The sequence below is a fragment of the Antechinus flavipes genome, chromosome 3 (genome assembly GCF_016432865.1).
Source record: "Antechinus flavipes isolate AdamAnt ecotype Samford, QLD, Australia chromosome 3, AdamAnt_v2, whole genome shotgun sequence".
Lineage (NCBI taxonomy): Eukaryota > Metazoa > Chordata > Mammalia > Dasyuromorphia > Dasyuridae > Antechinus > Antechinus flavipes.
In genome coordinates this window covers 124,035,334-124,053,733 of record NC_067400.1, presented here as the reverse complement: position 1 = coordinate 124,053,733, position 18,400 = coordinate 124,035,334, and the positions used below count along the sequence as shown (strand labels likewise).

At 36.9% G+C, this 18,400-nt stretch overlaps 1 protein-coding gene across 3 annotated transcripts in view; it reads left to right on the top strand.

Moving 5' to 3' along the window:
• The first annotated feature begins 3,713 nt into the window (after positions 1-3,713).
• OBI1 (ORC ubiquitin ligase 1) overlaps positions 3,714-18,400 on the top strand; it is a 41,472-nt gene continuing 26,785 nt past the window's right edge. Inside the window, exons 1-4 of one of the 3 annotated variants that reach the window (XM_051983960.1) lie at positions 3,714-3,880; positions 12,589-12,724; positions 15,097-15,188; positions 17,370-17,612. In XM_051983960.1, the coding sequence (XP_051839920.1) occupies positions 3,809-3,880; positions 12,589-12,724; positions 15,097-15,188; positions 17,370-17,612 (543 nt within the window). In that variant the 5' untranslated portion in view covers positions 3,714-3,808. The other 2 variants (XM_051983962.1, XM_051983963.1) reach the window with 2 other exon arrangements.

The following is an 18,400-nucleotide window of genomic DNA, read 5'->3' as shown; positions in this document are numbered from 1 at the left end:
CTTGAGTTTTTATAAAGGGCCGAGCATCCAAATTAAAGCAAAAATGAATAATGCATGTTGTTGACCTCCAGAAGTTTACAATCTAATAACCACATTGCTAGGTAATTGTTAAGGGATTTGAACACTTTTGGTTTATCTATTTGTTGTTTCCTGGTTTGGCAAGAATGCATCCAATTAACAAACTTAACTCTACTTTACAAAAACCTTCAATTGTTTATTCTACATTAGCAACTGCTCAGGTATTCACCTCAGTACTTAGTTCTTGAAACTCCATTATCTAAATTTGAAAGTGATTTATCTAAATTTCTTTTCCTTTAGCCAATACTCTATTCCTTTGCAGTTATTATTTTTGTTTTTAAATTAGTCAAACCAATCACGCGAGCTCTGTACTGGGGATACAAAGAAAAAAAGTTGTGTGTCCTTCATTTATGAAGAGGACCAATAACATCAATGGTGATATTTTGATTCAAGTGTGAATTAGATTAGTGCACAAATTTGTCAGCCTCACTTTGTTTCAATCACTGAATGCAAGCCACATGTCAAGATAATTGTGGATGACCAGGGATGCAGTGAATAACTTTGATATATTCAGGTCCTGCTTCAGCAGGCTTCATTGCCCTTAGAATAAATTGTTCACATTCACTTTCTTCAGGGAAAGTCTTTGCATGGTTGGGGTAGACATTCCTCTAATTCACTCATGAGTTTGAGGCCTGTTTGTTCCCTCAACCTGGTTTAGCCCACCTGCCCAGACGGTTTATGGGAGTGTGGACACCGAGCAATCCTGAAAAAAGTTCAGCAAGTCCTCACATAAAAGATACCAGTTCTTTTTGAACAATCCATATACGAAATGTCAGACATGATTGAACAACAACATGGTTTTCCCCTATAGACAAAGAAAAAATACTAAGAGCCACGATCCAAAATGAACTTACATTCTAATTAGGGAGACAACCCATACCTAAATCTGTATCTCTGAGATAAATACTGAGAAGATGAAAAATAGTCTTATTCTTAAAGGAGTCTGAAGTGATAGAAGGCGGAAGTTAAGAGGGAGAGTATTTAGGACCTGGGTTTGTGGGGGAATCTGCTAAAAACTCCATTAGACAACCATCTATTGAGAAGAGGAAGGAGCAATGTATTAAGCAGAAAGGCGCACCTTCATCAGATACCAGAATATAGGGACAGGGTGGGGAAGTGTAGGAGTGGACGAGGCCCTGGGAAATTGGGGGAAGGGGAAAAATGTCAGAAGGATACAAAATGAAAAAGATTGAAGAAGATGGTCTTCTCCGTAGTTTTGTCAGTGAAGTACAAGTCTCAGTTTTCCATTTGGGAGAGTAGGAGGCTTGAAAAGGAATTTGGGACCTTGGTGAGTAGGATAGACAAGCTGTTAAAGTAGAGTTTGTAGGATTGTCCAACTACTGTAAAAGCCCAGGTGTAATTAGCTAGCATAAGTAGTTGATCAAGTCATCTGAGTTTTATGTAAATGAAAATTTCTTTCCCCTAAAGCCACCCATAGAATAAATAAAACAAAAATCTTATATGAAATTAAGAAAATGTAACATTTAAAACTGCTATGATGTTTGCAATCATACCTGATTGTTATTTACCAACTGATAAAAGGGAAGACCATGTCCAATGGCCTTAAGTTATCACTAGTGTTAATCATCGTACTTATTGTTTATTTTGCCCACGCAGGATCTTATCTTTTTTATCAAAGTGAAATCTCTGTGTATATTTAGTTCTGCTTTTTTTTTTACCCTGAATGATTATTAATTTCCCCATTTAATAATCCCCAATGACTATTTTATTTTATTTCGTTACATTCTTCATATTTGTTACACTTTTGGCTCAATAACATTCCATTAGTTCAGACAGCACAATTTAGCCACTCTCAATAATGAAAAATCTTAATATTAAAAGAAATGAATCAAAAAATCAAATCATGATCAAAAAATCAAATCATGAATCAAAAAATCAAATCAAAAATCAAAAAATGAAATGTTAAAGTTTTCGTAACTATGGATGGAAGGGAAGAAAGAATTTCAATTAGCCACTTATCAATGAAATAAGAAAAGGTGAAATAGAAAGTCCTTTGGAAATAACAATAAAGTTTTCACACAACTAAAAGTGATATGTATAGATCAGGAAAGAACAATGTAGATTAGAAAATATTTGCATTAAACTACTGAATAAAAAGCTGACATCCCAGATCTATAAGGAATTGATGCATATCACACTCTCCTGAGAGGCAGTCCCCAAAGTCCTGAAGACCAAGGGGACTCAGATCCCAGGAAAATCACTTTATTTCATGGCCCCAGCAAGTCTCTAAAAAGACTCTCTAAATTACAAAGCAATTGGTAGTTTTTTCTGATAGTAGATATTATCTCAGAGGGTATTCCCTCTACCTGTAAAATCACAAGTTTCAATCTTACCACTACCCCAAAAAGAACCATTCATCTGAATCCAGAAGCAGCATTCAAGATCCACTCTTGTCACTTAATTACAATCATGCTCATTCTACTTTAAGGTTTGCAAAACTTATACATCTCATTAGATCCTCCAAACAACTTGGAAGGTAGATGTTCTTATTACCCCTTCCCCTGATTTTACAGATGAGGAAGCTGAGACAGAGATTAAATGGCTTGGCCGGGGTCATAGAGCAAGTACATATTGGAGGCTATATTTGAGGTCTTCCTGGAAACTAGGTGTTTTATATTAGCATTTGAAGTCATTAAAGTTCTGATTGACATTTATTGGATCGATCTAACAATCTGTAGCATTTCTTTCAGATGGGCATTGGAATAAAAACATGAGTTCACAGATGATCTCGTAAACAGCTCAAAGCACCAGAGGTTTTTGCACCCTGACTTCTCACCCACTACTAATTGTCTTTTCACACTTTTGTGTGTATGCTGATGGCACAACCCATAGCCCTTAGATTCTGGACACTACAGGTAGTATGCTGGAGCCATGAGAACAGATAGAAAAATAGAAACAAAAAGGAAAAAACAAAACAAAAAACGACTGATCTCCAAGGAACCACTGTTGGAAGAACTTTTTAGATTCCAGATGAGAGTTTCTGGACTTTGACTAATCCAAGTAGTAATTTAGGTATACAAGGAGCCTGATCTTCTAAGAATTACTCTTGGAAGAACTCTCTAGATTGTTGTGGAAGCAAAGGTGTTTATTGCTTCAGCTCTGGGGGAAAAGCATTTTCCCATTCTTTCCCCTCTTGCTCCACTTCAAATCAATGCAACAAACACTTATTAAGCGCCTACTGTATGCCAAGTACTCCTAAAGAATGCAGGGGCGCAGGCACGCGAAAAGGCTTTATGCACATTAAAATAAGTTGTGTTTTCTCACCACATTTTGATTGCCCTCGAGTGTTAGGCTCTTGAGAGAAAGGATGCTTTAGTTTCTTTTTAGGCGATTAAAATCCCTTTACTTACTTTCTCTCCTTTTACTTTTCTCCCTTTCAATCTTTCCCTCTAAGCTTGTGGTATCTCCCCCGCAGTCCCTACTACTTTAGTCTCCTCCCCCCCATTCTCTAGGATCTTTAACATTTTCCCGGGGTGGGGGAAGGGTAGGCGGGAAACTCCATCTCCCTCTCCTCTCTCATCTCCCTTTCCCCCCTCCCACCAGCTACACATTTCAAAAGCGCGTTTTCGGTTCCTTGCTTGGCGAAGGCATTGGCCCCGAAGAGCCGCCGTAGCCCGAACCTTCCAGCGCTCCGGAGCCGCTGCGGCCCGAGCTCGCGGCTTGCCGCGGGCGGTGGGACTTCCGTGTTGGCGGGATTCTGAACGCGACCATGGCTCAGAACGTTCAGAACGTTACATTGTCTCTCACGCTGCCCATCACGTGCCACATTTGCTTGGGGAAGGTAATGGAACGGAGGTTGTGCGGCCCGCGGAGGCGCTGAGGCGGGGAAACCTACCGGCACCGGCCGAGATTGTCGCGTAGAGCAGTGGAGTTGGGGGGTAAATGGGGAGCCGAGCCCGTGCTTCTCACAGCTGCGGATTTTCCGTAAGGGGGTGTTTTGGAGGTGTGAAAAAGAATAAGAGGGTGGTAGCGTATGTTTGGGGGAGGCAGAGAGGGAACTCTGTGGGGGCTCTGCAGTATGGGGGATTGCGGACGCTGATAGAGCTAGGGAACCGTCAGCGTGGTCTGCATCTTTCCCGGGCCCGGTTCGCGTGGGCGAAAGCTTGTGGGAGCTACCGAGTGCGCGGGAGGAGGGGGTGGGGGGAGGCTGCAAAATGTGGACTTTCTCCCCTCCCCCACCCCCGGGCAAATCTCCAGGGTGGGCGCGCGCACCCAGACGGGATTGGAGCTCTGGCTAATTAAAATGCTAATTAGCGTCCGGGTGCACTAGATAACAATGGTCAGTTGACTTCCCCTCTCGGCCTTTTTTCCCCAGGGCTGGAGGCATTGGTTTTTAACTTGGTTTTTTTCCTTTCATTTCTCTCTTTATCTGTCCCCGTCTCAGTCTCTAACAATTAAGGATGGCTTTTGGTTCAAACTTATCTGCCTGGAATAAATAAAATAAGCCCCTTAAATTGTGTACACAATCACAAACCTCTAAAATGCAAAGGATGTTATCTCTGCTCTAAACTTGTAGGGTGTAAAAGCTGCAGTAAATGCCTTTGTAACAAGGCAGAGAAAGCTGTTAGAAGCAAATGGCTTTTTGTTGTTGTTTTTATATAACAGCCACCTCCTTTTCATATTTCTTTATCCCTCCATGCCTCTCCCCTTAAGATTTTTAAATGCCCTTTAAGCCACATATTAAAATGCTTACTGTGTTCAAGACATCAATCCATGTCAGTGATTTGCAAGTCTATCTTTTCCCCATTTCTCAAATCCAAATACAGAATATATGAAACCACAGTTTAAACTTCAAAGTTAGACCATCCAATCTCGCTGTCAATTCTTAAAGGTCGTTTAAGTCATATATTTATTGACTTAATATATACCAAATACCAGTTCAGGTCAGTGATTTGCACATCTGTTCGACTCTACTCCTCACTTCCAAATACAGACTTTGTGAAATTCCAGTTTAAATTAGTAAGTGAGACCATGCAAAATCACTATCAAATTTTTAAAGGCCACAAGTCATATATTTAATGAGTGAGTGCTTACTGTATGCGAAGCACCAATTCATGTCAATGATTCACACATCTTTTGCCCTCCACTGCCCATCCCATATAGGCATTTTAAAACTAGTTTAAACAAATCATGCAAGCTCACTGTCAAAATTTTAAAAGCCATTTAAGCCATGTATTAATTGAGTGCTTACTGTGTGCAAGACACCGGTGCATGTTGGTGATGTATTGGTCTTTTTATATAACATTCCACCTACCACTTCCTTCCCCTTCCCCCCCACCCCCCCTTAGTGAAATTTCAATTCAATCTTCAAAGTTAAGCCTTGCAAGCTCACTGTCCACCCAGCTTTTGATGTTCTTCTCCCACACATCAGTGTTTGGAGAAAACTCTCCTTTTGTGAGAGTTTATGAAGTCACTACTTCCTTTTTTAAAGGTTTAGGAAGTCCGAACTTTTGGGGTTGACAGTTATCATTCATGATTAATTTGTCCAATTCAAAATTCTAATTCTTTAATTCAGGGAAAATGTGAATTTTTTTTTTTTATCTCGTTTGATTCTTACAACCATCCCCTGCACTACATAGAGTAAGGCAGGTAATTTTCTATTCATTTTAAAAAATTTCTCCCCAAAGAAATTATAAACCTCCTTTAAAATCACCAAATTAAGTGAGATAACGTAGAGATAAAACAGATTGGCCTGGATCACCTTGGAATGGCTATATGTGAAGTAAATCTAAATCTTTTGACACTAAAGAGGAAGGCTTGCCAGGCCATTTAAAGGTGGCAAAAGTAGTCATGATGCAATTTCCTTGTAATGGAAATTCAATTTTGGCTGAAACTATGCAAAATACTGCTTCTGTAATTTTGCATCATGTTATATCATTTTTACTCATTTGGCTATTTTATAGATATGCTGAAAAACCTTGCTGTAGGCCAGTTAAGCAGGGAGCACCTATGTGGAAGCCAATCTGTTAATGTTATCTAACTTCTGAAATCTAGACATTAGCTTTTGTATCTTTAGGGAACTCAGAATCCCAGTTATTTTGCTGAGAACCTTTACATGCAGTATAATTGTATATTAGATACAGTTTACAAAGTGAAAACGAGGCCAACCATTGGTCATAGGCATTTTCCTTTTGTCTTTTCTGAGGAAAGACATGTAAGTGCCTCCTATACTATAGTCCCTGCTCTCAAATAGCTTATAGTCTAATGGAGACCACAAACAATATGAACAAATATGGGGGGGGGGTATACAATAAATTGGAGATAACAGAAGAAAAGCACTAGAATTAAGAGGAATTAAGAAAGACTTTTTGTAGAAAATGTGAATTTTAGTTAGGACTGGAAGGAAACCAGAGAAAAATTGGTTGAGTAGATGACAAGGTAGTTGGATTTCCAAGGCAGCATGGCTTAAAAACCTAAAAGCAGTCCTCTTCAGTCATTGCTTATAGTTAATAATATGTGGGCCTGGAGCTACTTAAACTAAAAGCTTGCACTTCAGAGTTGCTGCAAGATAAATTTACTGGGTGTATTAGAACAGCCAGTCCATCTATCCAGGGTCTTCCAAGCATAGAATCTTGAAGTTAGAACTTCCCTCAGAGGTAATCCAGTTTTGTGATAATATTGCACATTTATTGATGTATTTTAAGGCTTGTTGAACATTTTACATTATTTTACTTGATTCTCAAAATAGTCTAGGTAGGAAGGTGCTTCTGTATCCATTTTATAGATGGAGAAATTGAGACCAAAGAAACTAACTGACTTGCCTGCAGTGGCACAGGTCATAAGTAGGAGAGCTGGAATCTGAGTCTTGATGTCAAAGCCAGCTCTCTTGTCAAGCAATATAATGTGCTTTAAGTAGCTGGGATAGAAGCTACCTTGTTTGACAGTGGATCGGGAGAGAGAGGGAAGATCACATTAGTAGAATTAGTAAAACAATGAGTAAAATTGGGAAACTGAAACTAGACTTAAGTAATTTACTTGATATCACTCAATAGAGGATTATATGCCCTCAAGTCTTGATGATAAGATCCCTACTGTGTTCCATTTTTTTCCCCTCCCCAAACAAAAAACAACTCTTATTATCCAAGCTGTATTAGAAGTTTATTTTGAAAAATAGGCAAATTCATGAAGATAAAATGTTAGGAACTAGATAACTCATTTTGAAAATATTGCATCCTTTTTTCTTTCTGAAAAGTTCTTCATTTGTCTCTTGGAAAACTTGAAATGTAATATTTAGTTATAAACAATAAAATGGTTATTTTCCCAGTGTCAGAAGTCAGCACAAATACACATAACAACAGCACATGATAGACTACAGGAAAGGTATAAAGTGCTGAGAGTTTTGGAAAAGAGCTATTTGCATTGGATGGAATGATAAATAGGGAATCTATATGAAAGAAGTAGCATTTTTAGCTGAGTGCTGAAAGAATCATCACATTAGCAAGGCTATTTTAGGCATAAAGAATGACAGAAGTATGTTATGAACAGATGAGATGGTAAAGGTGAAACTGATTATAATCTAGTTTGATGGGAAGAGAAAATAATCAACAAGATGGGAAATGTGGGCTAGATAATTATATAGTTAGTTTCAGAAATGTTTAAACATGTAGACCCAAACAATAGTAAATGATTTTATGTCAGCCAGAAAAGTGGATTTTGGTAGAGTTGACCTAAGCATCTGAGCTGGGTCATTCATTGTTTAACATTTGTTTTTAGTGCTTTGGATAAAACTATATAGGCCATCCTAGTCAGATTTGAACAGGATACAGTTAAGGAGGCCTGGCTAACACAGATGATTGATCCAGTATCCAAAAAGATCTTGCCAAACTAGAATATTGGACTGAAGCTAATAATTTGATATTCAGTAGAGATAAATGTAAAGTCTTTTAGTTGGGTTTAGAATGTTGACTTCATAAATACAAGATGGGAAGAGAGAGATTGAAGTTTGCCTAAAAAGAGAAGCAGCTTGGCAGAGTTAATAGGAATGATAGATTTGGAGTCTGGAAAATCAGAGTTCACATCCCATCCGAGATACTGACTGTGTGATGCACACTAGTGTGTGAGGACCCTCTCAGCCTTACTTTCCTCCTTAAAAGGTGGATATAGTAATAGCAATAGCAGTGACCTTGCAATTGTGAAGCTCCAACAAGATAATATATCAGCCACTATCATTATTATTTTTTAAGTGTTGGAATTATAATGGGTTTAGTATAAATATGACAACCAAAAAGCTTAGGTAATCTTGAGTGAAAATTTTAAAAGAGTCATAGATTCTAGAGGGAAAAACAGTGACAAGCCCTATTGTATTGGGTCTGGTTCAGACTACATTTGAGTCCTTAAGCAATAGAGCTTGAATATTATTATGTTTTTAAAATAATTCTTTAGCAAAACAAATTCCCATAGGCCATTCTTTAAAATGTAGGCCTCTTTGCATTTTAATCAACTCTCTCCTTTTACCTATGAAGAACCTGAAGCAGAGTCAAGATATGAATCCTGGTCCCAATTTCATTATCTCTGATTACCCTAAAGATAATCAGAACTGTATATCAAGAGGATTAGTCGGTACTACTCTGGAGATTAGATAGGAATACTGCAAAGGGGTGGAGAGGTCAGACCAGAAGCTGGTAAAGGAATGGAAAAGTGATGTATTGAGCCTCAATTTTAAAGAAAGAGACCTCTTTGACAGATTTCACAGGATTAATAGATGGGAACAGGAGATCTCTGCAGGGAAGAGATCCAAGATTATCCTAAGTGATTGAAAAAATTGATGGCACCATTCAAAGAGATAGGAAAGTCAGAAAGAGTAACTGGTTTGAAAGTAAAAGTAATTTGGGTTATGGATATATTTCGATAAGATACTTGTGGAGCATCCAAGAAGAGATAAACAATTGGAAATTGGAAATTCCCATCTGCAATTCAAAAAAGAAGTTAGGACTGAAGAAATAAATTTGGGGTTCAGCCAGTAAGATTTTAAATCCTGAAGTATGGATGACACCATGCAGATAATGAAAAGTATTGCTTATTTCCTTCAGAATGGCATTGATCTGTTTGAGAGATTATGGTTTTTTTAAGTTTACAAAACTTCCAAATTATTGAAAGATACTTTTAAATTAAAAAATGATGATTAATTTATTTCAGAAATTTTAGTACTTCTTATTCACAAGTATTTACTCTCCTAAACTATATTTAAACTCTTGATTAGAGTACATTTTTGCAGAATAAATGTAAAACTTAAACCTAATAACTACTGGTAGTAATAGCTGTAGGTGTACATCATTCCTTCTACCGTTAAATATGTAAATAATCTTTCACAATCATAAGAGTTTTTCTGTCTCTTACCTATATTATGTTGATTGTTGATTTGATAGTGTGACTTAGACTTCATCACTGATTGAGCCATGCATATATCCTCTTTCAGACTAAGAATTCTTTCCAGGAAGTTACCTCAAGCCTGTGCTTAGTAGAGGCAATGAGATTCAGTAGAAAAGAGTATGTGGAATCAGAGAACCTGGGTGCATATCCCAGCATTGCTATTAGGGACTTTTTAGTCATGTCATCTCCCTAGGACTCTGGAATTCCTTATCTTTCCTTATACTAAGGCCCCCCTTCAGAGCACCGAGTTTGGAGTCAAACAAAGCAATTCCTCCTCCCCCCCAAAAAAAAACCCCTCAAACCTATGATGAATGTCCCTTTAAATGAAACTATCTCTTTGAAGGCCCTAGAAAGAAGACGCTTCCTTTCTTACCTCATTTTCCTCAGGCCTGGATATTGTTACTTGAAGATCAGAGTGGTCTTTCTTTTTTTTAAATAGCTGGGGAAAGGGGAATGGCACTGAAGGGGGGCACATTCCAGTCTTTGAATTGTTTCTCTCCAAAGTCTATGTGTTGGGTGAATGTATTCACCTGCGAAAAGCAATGTGTGGTTTTGTGACTTTATTGTAAAATATAGGTAAATAGCCAAGGGGAGGGTGAGTGAATGTTTCTGGTTTTCCTCTTGTGATAGGGAAATGGGTCCAAGTGCCAGCTGTTAAGGAAAAGAAGAAAGTAAAGGCCTTTGACTAGAAAACTTGGGCTCTAGTCATATAGCTTCCTTTTTCTCTCTTTCCACTTTTTTTCCTCTGCTAATTTTCCATGTATTTACTTATTTTCATGAGCTTGCTTCGTATTTTGGAGATCTATCTCTGTACATATATGCAGATAATAAAAAATATTGGAGAAGTTCAGTTTATTGAGCATTTAATAAATACTTTCTTTGTGTTGGGCACTGTGGTAGGCATTGAAAAGACAAAGACTGACCTACAAGGAGCTTTGGGTCAAAGGCCAATCAGAAAGACCAGATCTTCTGGGCCCTTCTCCACATGACTGCTTTTCAAATTCTTAAATGACAAACTATCCAAATCTTCTCTTCAGCCTCAATGTATCTGATATACAGATTTGACTAACATTTCCCATAACATGCAAATCACAGGACTCCCTTTTACTTTACTTATTCATTACACCTATCTGAATAAATGAGTTCAAGTGATAAGTCATTTACTAGAAAGAGCCTCCTTCGTTGATTACTGTTACTTCTCTGACTTTGGACAAGTTACTTTCTGGCTGTGGACCTGAATTTCCTCAACTGTAAAATTAGCAGATTGGACTGGACAATTTCTAAAATGTCTTCCTGCTCTAACTCCAAATCCTATGAGTTTATGTTTTTATTATTCCTATGCATTATAATAATATAAAGAGACCTTAGAGAGCTAGTTCATTATCTCCCTACCCTTTACTGAAATTGAGGTTTGTATTTGCCCAGAGCCATGCAGATAGTAAGAAGCAGAGATATCAGCAGCACAATCAGTAAGCATTTATTAAGTACCTCTTATGCATTGGGAATATAAAGAAATGCAAAAGACCATCTTTGTTCTACTGGATCTCACAGGCTAATGGGAGAAATTGCATGCAAACAACTTTATCCAAACAAACTACATAAAATCTAAATCGAAAGTCACAACAACAACAAAGACAAAAAGTAAAAAAGAAAATCACTAGCATTTAATGATGAAAAGGAAAAGTATCACATAAAAGATAGAATTTTAACTGGGATTTGAAGGAAAACCAGAGAAATTCGAAGGTTGAGATGAGGAGAGAAAATGTTCTAGGCTTGGGAGCATTCAGTGAAAATACCTGCAGTTTGGAAACAAGTGCCCTATTTGAAGAAGAGGGAGGGCAGTGTCATTGGATTGAAGAGGATGTGATGGAGTCTGAGATGTTAGAATATTATAATTGGAGAGGCAGGTTAGAAAAGCCTCTGAATGTCCAATAAAAGATTCTGTATTTGATCCTAGAGGCAATGAGGAGCCACTGGAGTTAATTGAATGGGGTGGTGACATAATCAGATAATTTCTTTGGGAATGTTGATTTGACAGCCTGGTAGAAGATAAATGAGCTGAGAGAGACTTGAGACAGAAAGACCAACCAACTCTATTTCAATAGTTTGGGTTGTGAAATTATGGGAGCTTTGTACTAGTAGAGTCTGTATTATAGAGAAGGGCTGAGGCAAAATCAGTAGGGCTTTACTATAGATTGGATATGGGGAATGAGGGTAAGGAATTGGGGATGATAAAGTTGATGAAGATTTGAAGTTGTGAGCCTGACTGGGAAGATTGTGGTAGAAGTTTGGAAGATGAGGCCTCGGGAGGAAAGATATTGAGTTCAGTTTTGGACAATTTGATTTGATGTCTATGAAGCATCTAGTTTAGAATATTTAATAGTTAATTTGACGATGTGAGTTTAGGAGGTTAGGAGAGATATTAGAGGTGTACAAGCTTTGACTTATCAGCATAGACATGATAATAGAACCATGGACACTGAGGTCACTAAATCAAATAGTAGAAGAAGTTTGACTTGAATTCTATTGATACTCGGCTATAAGCTCTTTCCAGTATGTCTCAGTCGAAGAGAAAATTGTTTCCTTTTAATTTGATTTCTGACATTCTAAGTTCAGGGAAGCATTTAATGATTTGGGGTCATAGTATCACTTGGCTCATATAAACATTAGAAAGTTGGATTTTTAATTTGCATTGTTTTATTGTTTAACACATCAATTCTGTAACATATGATTGGAAATCAGAATTGAAAGCAAATTTTATTAAATAGAATATGGTTTCAGATAAATTATTATGTATCAGTGAACAAAGAGCCACAGGCCTTAATGGCCATAACTTTAGTTAGAGACAAAGTTCTTCATACTTTGATATGGCAGAGATTGCAGGGTATATGTCTGTTGGTTTCAGTCAATTTCACATATATAAATAAAGAATGCATGGTCGGTAGAAACAATTTCTTTATGATTTCCTGGACAACATGTTGCCTCTGCTTGGACAAAAAAAAAAAAAAAAAGCCATTTAACTATTTCAAAGTCAAATAAGCATTTGAATGAATGCATGGAATTTGAATTGTGATTACACTTCTGAATTGAGAAATTAAAGCAATGTAACTTTTTTTTAAGGTCCGCCATCCTGTCATATGCACCAACAATCATGTATTCTGTTCTATTTGTATCGATGTATGGTTGAAGAACAATAGCCAGTGCCCAGCTTGCCGTGTCCCCATCACCCCTGAAAATCCTTGCAAGGAGATTATTGGTAAGGGCACTAAATATTTGCATATATACACGTATGTGTGAATGTGCACATGTATGATTACATTTTGGTCATAAGTATTTTGGCTGGAAACTAATGTGAGCAAATTGCAGCAGTGTTTTCTGGATGTTGTCATACTGAAATATAGATCATTTGTTCACTATCAAATTACTGATTATTCCTTACACACGGTAGGTGCTGTGGATGATGATAGGGACTGGATGTGTGACATTAATAGTATAGGAAAGTGTCAGGTGAAGAAAATCCCTCAACCAGTATTGGAGAATTGAAAAGATAAGTGATTGTTCCAGGGTCACATGGCCAGTCCACAAGGAAACTTCAACCCAGCTCTTCTGGTTATGAACTTAGCTTTCTTTTCCCAAATTTGATATGTGTGTGTGTGTGTGTGTGTGTGTGTGTGTGTGTGTGTGTGTGTGTGTGAGAGAGAGAGAGAGAGAGAAAGAGAGAGAGAGAGAGAGAGAACAAACACACACTTGAAGGATTGCAAAGCACAAGACATGATATATAGATCAGCTCATTTAATGCAGAATGTTTCTAAGACAAAAGCCTCTTCCTTACAGAGAATTTTTGCTTTGTTTGGGAGTAAAGAGACAAAACTAGTTGTATGTGATAAGGAAGACTTAAAAAAGAGTTATAGCAGGTTAATAGATGGGTACACAAAATATTCATAGGGGAAATAGCATTTGGAGCCTTAAAAGCTTAGCTAAGATTTTAATAATAATTAGCATTTACATTGTATCTACAATTTGCATGGTGCTTTACAAATATTATCTCATTTGATCTTCATAATCTAGAGGTAACTGCTTTATACCCATTTTTTACAGATGAGCATACCAAGGCAAGCAGAATTGAAGTGGTTTGCATAGTATCACACAGCTATTAAGTGTGTGAATTTTAATTTGAACTAGTCTTGACTCCAAATCCAGTGCTCCATTCACTCTGCTGCCTTGAGCTTTTAATGGGTGGAAGTATAGCATAGGTTATTGCAGCAAGAAAACATAAACAAATATTAAAATATTAAAGTTCAGGAAATAATAAATAACTTTCTTTAGAGAAAATCTTAGTTAAAATGCTGAAAGTATTCTATATGGTGGACCAAAGAACTTTGACTTTATTATATTTTAGATAGTAAGGAACCATTGAAAGTTTTTTTTAAATAAAGAAATCACAATTAACGTGATAACATATGGGAATCATCTATTGTTAAAAACAAAACAAAACACATTGCATTTAAATCAAGAGAAACAGAGATATAATTATTGAGCTCCATGGGTTTTTATCTTAGAGGAATGTTTAATTTGTATTAATAGGTCTTTGGTTAAAGAAGGGAAGGGGCTATGAAATAAAACTTCCTTAAATAAAAGAAGTCTTTATTTTTTCTACCCTGATGTAGAAAATAGCAAGATAAAATAGAACAGAAGCAAGGGTAACAACATCTTTTAGAGAGTATTTATTTTGAGTGTATTTGTAACAAGTCACTCTGGGTTTACAATTAACTCAGTGACTCTTAATCCATTCTAATTGGTTTGTTAGCATTCTGCATGAAAGCAGACATTAATCTTTTCAATCGTATTACCAATAGTCAAGTGAGTTTGAGTAGCTAATTGGCTTCACTCTTATTTAACATCTGATAAGTGCTCAAGAATGTACCATATATGATGTGTAATAAAAGGCCAGTCCCTGTCCTTGAGATAATTAATCACCCATGTGTTTTTAGAGTGATGGAGCCATTTATTATTTGTTCTAAATTTTGTTCTTAAAAGCTGAAGAACCTGTGGTCTGGGGAAAGGACAGATTTATGCCGGGGTCAGTAGCATGGATCCTAATGGATTAAGGGGCTGGACTTGGGATCAGGAAGACCTGTCTGGATTTACTTTCAAATCTGACACTAGGTGCTAGTAAGCAACATATTGGAGCCTTAATTTCTTCATCTACAAATTGGAGATAATAATTACAAGATCTTGGGTTTAGAGCTGGAAGTACTTTTAGTAATCATTTAAGCCAGTTTTCTCATTTTTCAGATAAGGAACTAAAGCTCAGAGATATTAAATGATGGGCCAGAGGTCAGAAAGGTGGTACATAATAGATTTGGGATTTGAACTCCAATCCTTTTGATTTCAAATTCAGCTTTCATTTCATTGCTCCACAGAGGTTGTGAAACTTAAGTGAGAGAATGTATATAAAGTGCTTTGTAAATTTCAAAATGTTTTATATAATTCAGTTGCTACTATTATTATTAAGGGTCATTAAGAAAGGGGAGGGATATGTATTACTGAAATTCAGCTTTTTGTTGTCATTTTTGTTAGTTCTCAAACTTTAAAAAAAAATACTTTTTTTTTTTTTTTTTTTTTAAGGAGGAACAAGTGAAAGTGAACCTATGCTTAGCCACACTGTCAGAAAACATCTCCGGAAAACTCGACTTGAATTACTCCATCGAGAATATGAGGTAATTCAATCCAGTTCAACACAAGGTTTCCTTTAAGTATCTGCTTTGGGTCAGGTATCACCCTAGGATCTGAAGACATAGAGACAAAACTAGGCAGGCTACAAAAAATGGAAGCAGCATTCTGATATAAAAGTGTCTGAAATGGAACAGAATACCACACATAATGGAATTGTACATTTCTTTTATAGTTATCACTCTGACTGATTGCAGAAAATCTAGTCTTAGATTTTCCTTCTTAGAAAAGAATTTCTCATCATCTATCCATATTAATCATTCCCCCCCTTCCCAATTTTTTTTACTACCTATTATGGAAGAAAGTTCACAATGAAAGTTAAAATACTCGGATTATGGCAGTAGAAGAAACCAGTTTTGTTTGCTTGTCATTTTTTAGTTGTAGTAAGTATTTTTAGGTGTAGTAAGAATAATAGTTGAAATAAGAATAATAACAGTACTTAATTATATAGAGAGCAAAACATGTGTTAGTTTCTAGACTGTTTTTCTTTTTTTAATTTAAAATATTTTGTTTTTTCTCCATTTACATGTTATAGCTTTTTTTTTTTTTAATTTGGAGTTTTTGTTTTTGTTTTTTTTTTAGCGTTTGAGTTCCAAATTCTATCCCTAAGATAGTGAACAATCAGATGTGTTATACATGTGCAAGAGTGGGGGTGGTGGTGAAAAATAGCATGTTTCAGTCTATATTCAAAAATTATCAGTTCTTTTTCTGGATATTCTTTTAGTTTGGCATTATCTTGGATCATTCACCCTGAGCTAAATTCAGAGGGTGGTCATTTAATGTCTGGAATGCTTGGAATGTCTGAGCTGTTCATTTAAAAATGGCATTCGGGGGGGGGGGGGAATACAACAAAAGTTAGTTATTCTAAACACATTTCATAAGTAAAAATTCAGAGGTATGGTAGAAGATTTCTTCTATTTCTGGGTGGGAGACAGAGGCTTTAGAAGCAAAAATTTCAAAAATATTAGACTTGACTATATAATCCTTATTAGTGAGTTTCCATTTTTTCTGAGACTCTTCTTTTGTATTAGAAGTTATTTTCATGCTAGAGATCTGACTTTTTTTTAAATTTAAACATAATTCACTTGGATTATGCATTTACTATGGACAGCATTGTGTTAAGTGCTAGGCAAGCTACAAAGACAAAAGTGAAAACAATCCCTTCCCTGAAGTTTACTTCTGTCTGTGCCATGTACAAAGATAGATAAATGTAAACCATGTACAAATAATTTTAGTCATATGGAGAGGAAACTTTTGGAAAGGTCTTATGTGGGAAGGCTCCCTGAGCTGAGTCTTGAATGGGGACTGAGATGTCAGAGAAACCAAGAGAAGGAGGCCTGAGGAACAGAACCTCATCTCCAGAAGATGGCTAGGAGGACAGAAATAGGAGGATGTGGGAGTAACCGAGAGTAAGACTAGATTGATGCTAAATTATGAAGGACTCTAATTGCCAAAGGGAGGTGTTTGTATTTGGTCCTTGAGGCAGCTAGGAGTCAGTGAAACTTTTTGTGAAGGGAGTGTTATGTTTAAATTTGTGCTTCAGGGGCTGAATGCAAAGTCTTGTACTTGCTGGGGCTGGGTAATGTGCAAAGCACTGGGAATACAAAGAAAGCCCAGACAATTCTTGCCCTCAAAGGGCCTTTAGTTTAATGGAGATAACATGAAAACAGCTATGCCTCTGCAAGCTGTGCACAGACTAAACTGGAGATACTCAACAGAAAGAAAAGATACTAGTATTAAGAGGGATCCTGAAAAAGCTGCTTGTCTGTGAGATGATGAAGAAGAATGTTTCAGACATAGTGCAGCCAATATTTGTTCTGAGTCTGGAAATAGAGTGTCCTGTTCAAGGGACAGCATAGAAGCCAATGTCACTGTTGGTTGAGTGTAAATTCAGACCAGAATAACAGATCGATTATCAATATTATATATAAGATCAAAGAATTGAAATTTTTATTTGAAATCACAAATTCAAAATGTGTTGTAACAAAATCAACTCAGATAATAATTTGTCAATTTAGATTTTGAGCAGTTCAGTTGAACATGTTCATAGCCAGGGAAATGTCAAAATTCTTTCTCTGTCCCAGAGTCTGGGGGCTTTTGAGAATTGCCATGTACTTAGCCAATGGAATGTTTTGACTGAATGAATCTTCTTTCTTCCCTTTCACTAGGATGAAATAGAAAGCCTGCAGAAGGAAGTAGAAGAGCTTCGAGCAAAGAACCTCAGTTTGGAGTCACAATTGAAGTCTGTTCTGGATCCTTTGACCCTGGGCAACCAGAATGAAGAAAGGCGGCCAGCTGCGGAGGAGAGAAATAAGCCTCCTCCTGAAACTGTAGCTGAATGGAAAAAAAGGCTGCGGGCGGCTCATGACATCTATGAAAAAGTGAAAGATGATGTGGACAAACTCAAGGAGGTAAGTCATGAGTGGAGCTTGCTGAGTCCCATGATGGAGTAGATTTCCTTTCAGAGATGGTCATGACAAATCTGAAGTCCCATTATGTGGAACCATTAAATCATTTGTGAGGAGAAAAGTGTCTGAAAAAGTACTTACAGGAACCCCAAAAAAGAAAAAAAATATTTGCTCTTTTTTTTTCTTTCTTTGTGACCTGTTCCTATTATTTTACTGATGTAGTAACCTTCTAGTGAGGAAAGTTCTTGTGCAGATCACCTGCTCTGCCTGGGATTTTGAGGAGTTAAGGAATTTGCCCAAAATTACATAGCTGCTAATAAGGGTTAGGAGGGAGCTTGAATCCAGGTTTTTTTTTTTTTTTTCTTTCTAAGGCTAACTTTTCTATTCTCCATCCCATGCTTCATCTACTGAAATAGTGGACAGAACAATAATCCCAGAATCAGGGTGTGTAGTCAAACCTGACCTCTGATATTTATTAATTGTGTGATCTTTGCCCAGTGTCAAGGTCATAAGATCTTCATATATAAAATGAGGTGGTTATACTAGAGGACCTCTTAGGTCCCTTCTAGCTCTAAATCTGAGCCTATAAAAATCACATTTCTTCTTAGTTATTATTCGAGTAATTTCTAGCTTGTACTAGAGCTTGGGTCTTCATTTGAGAAGGTGGTATCTGGATTTTGTTCCACCACTGTGATTTTTTTTTTAAATCTACATAGAGCTATGTTACATATACTGAGGTCCTAAAAAGGACCTCAGAAGTCATGTAATTTCATTTCCTTCATTTACAGATG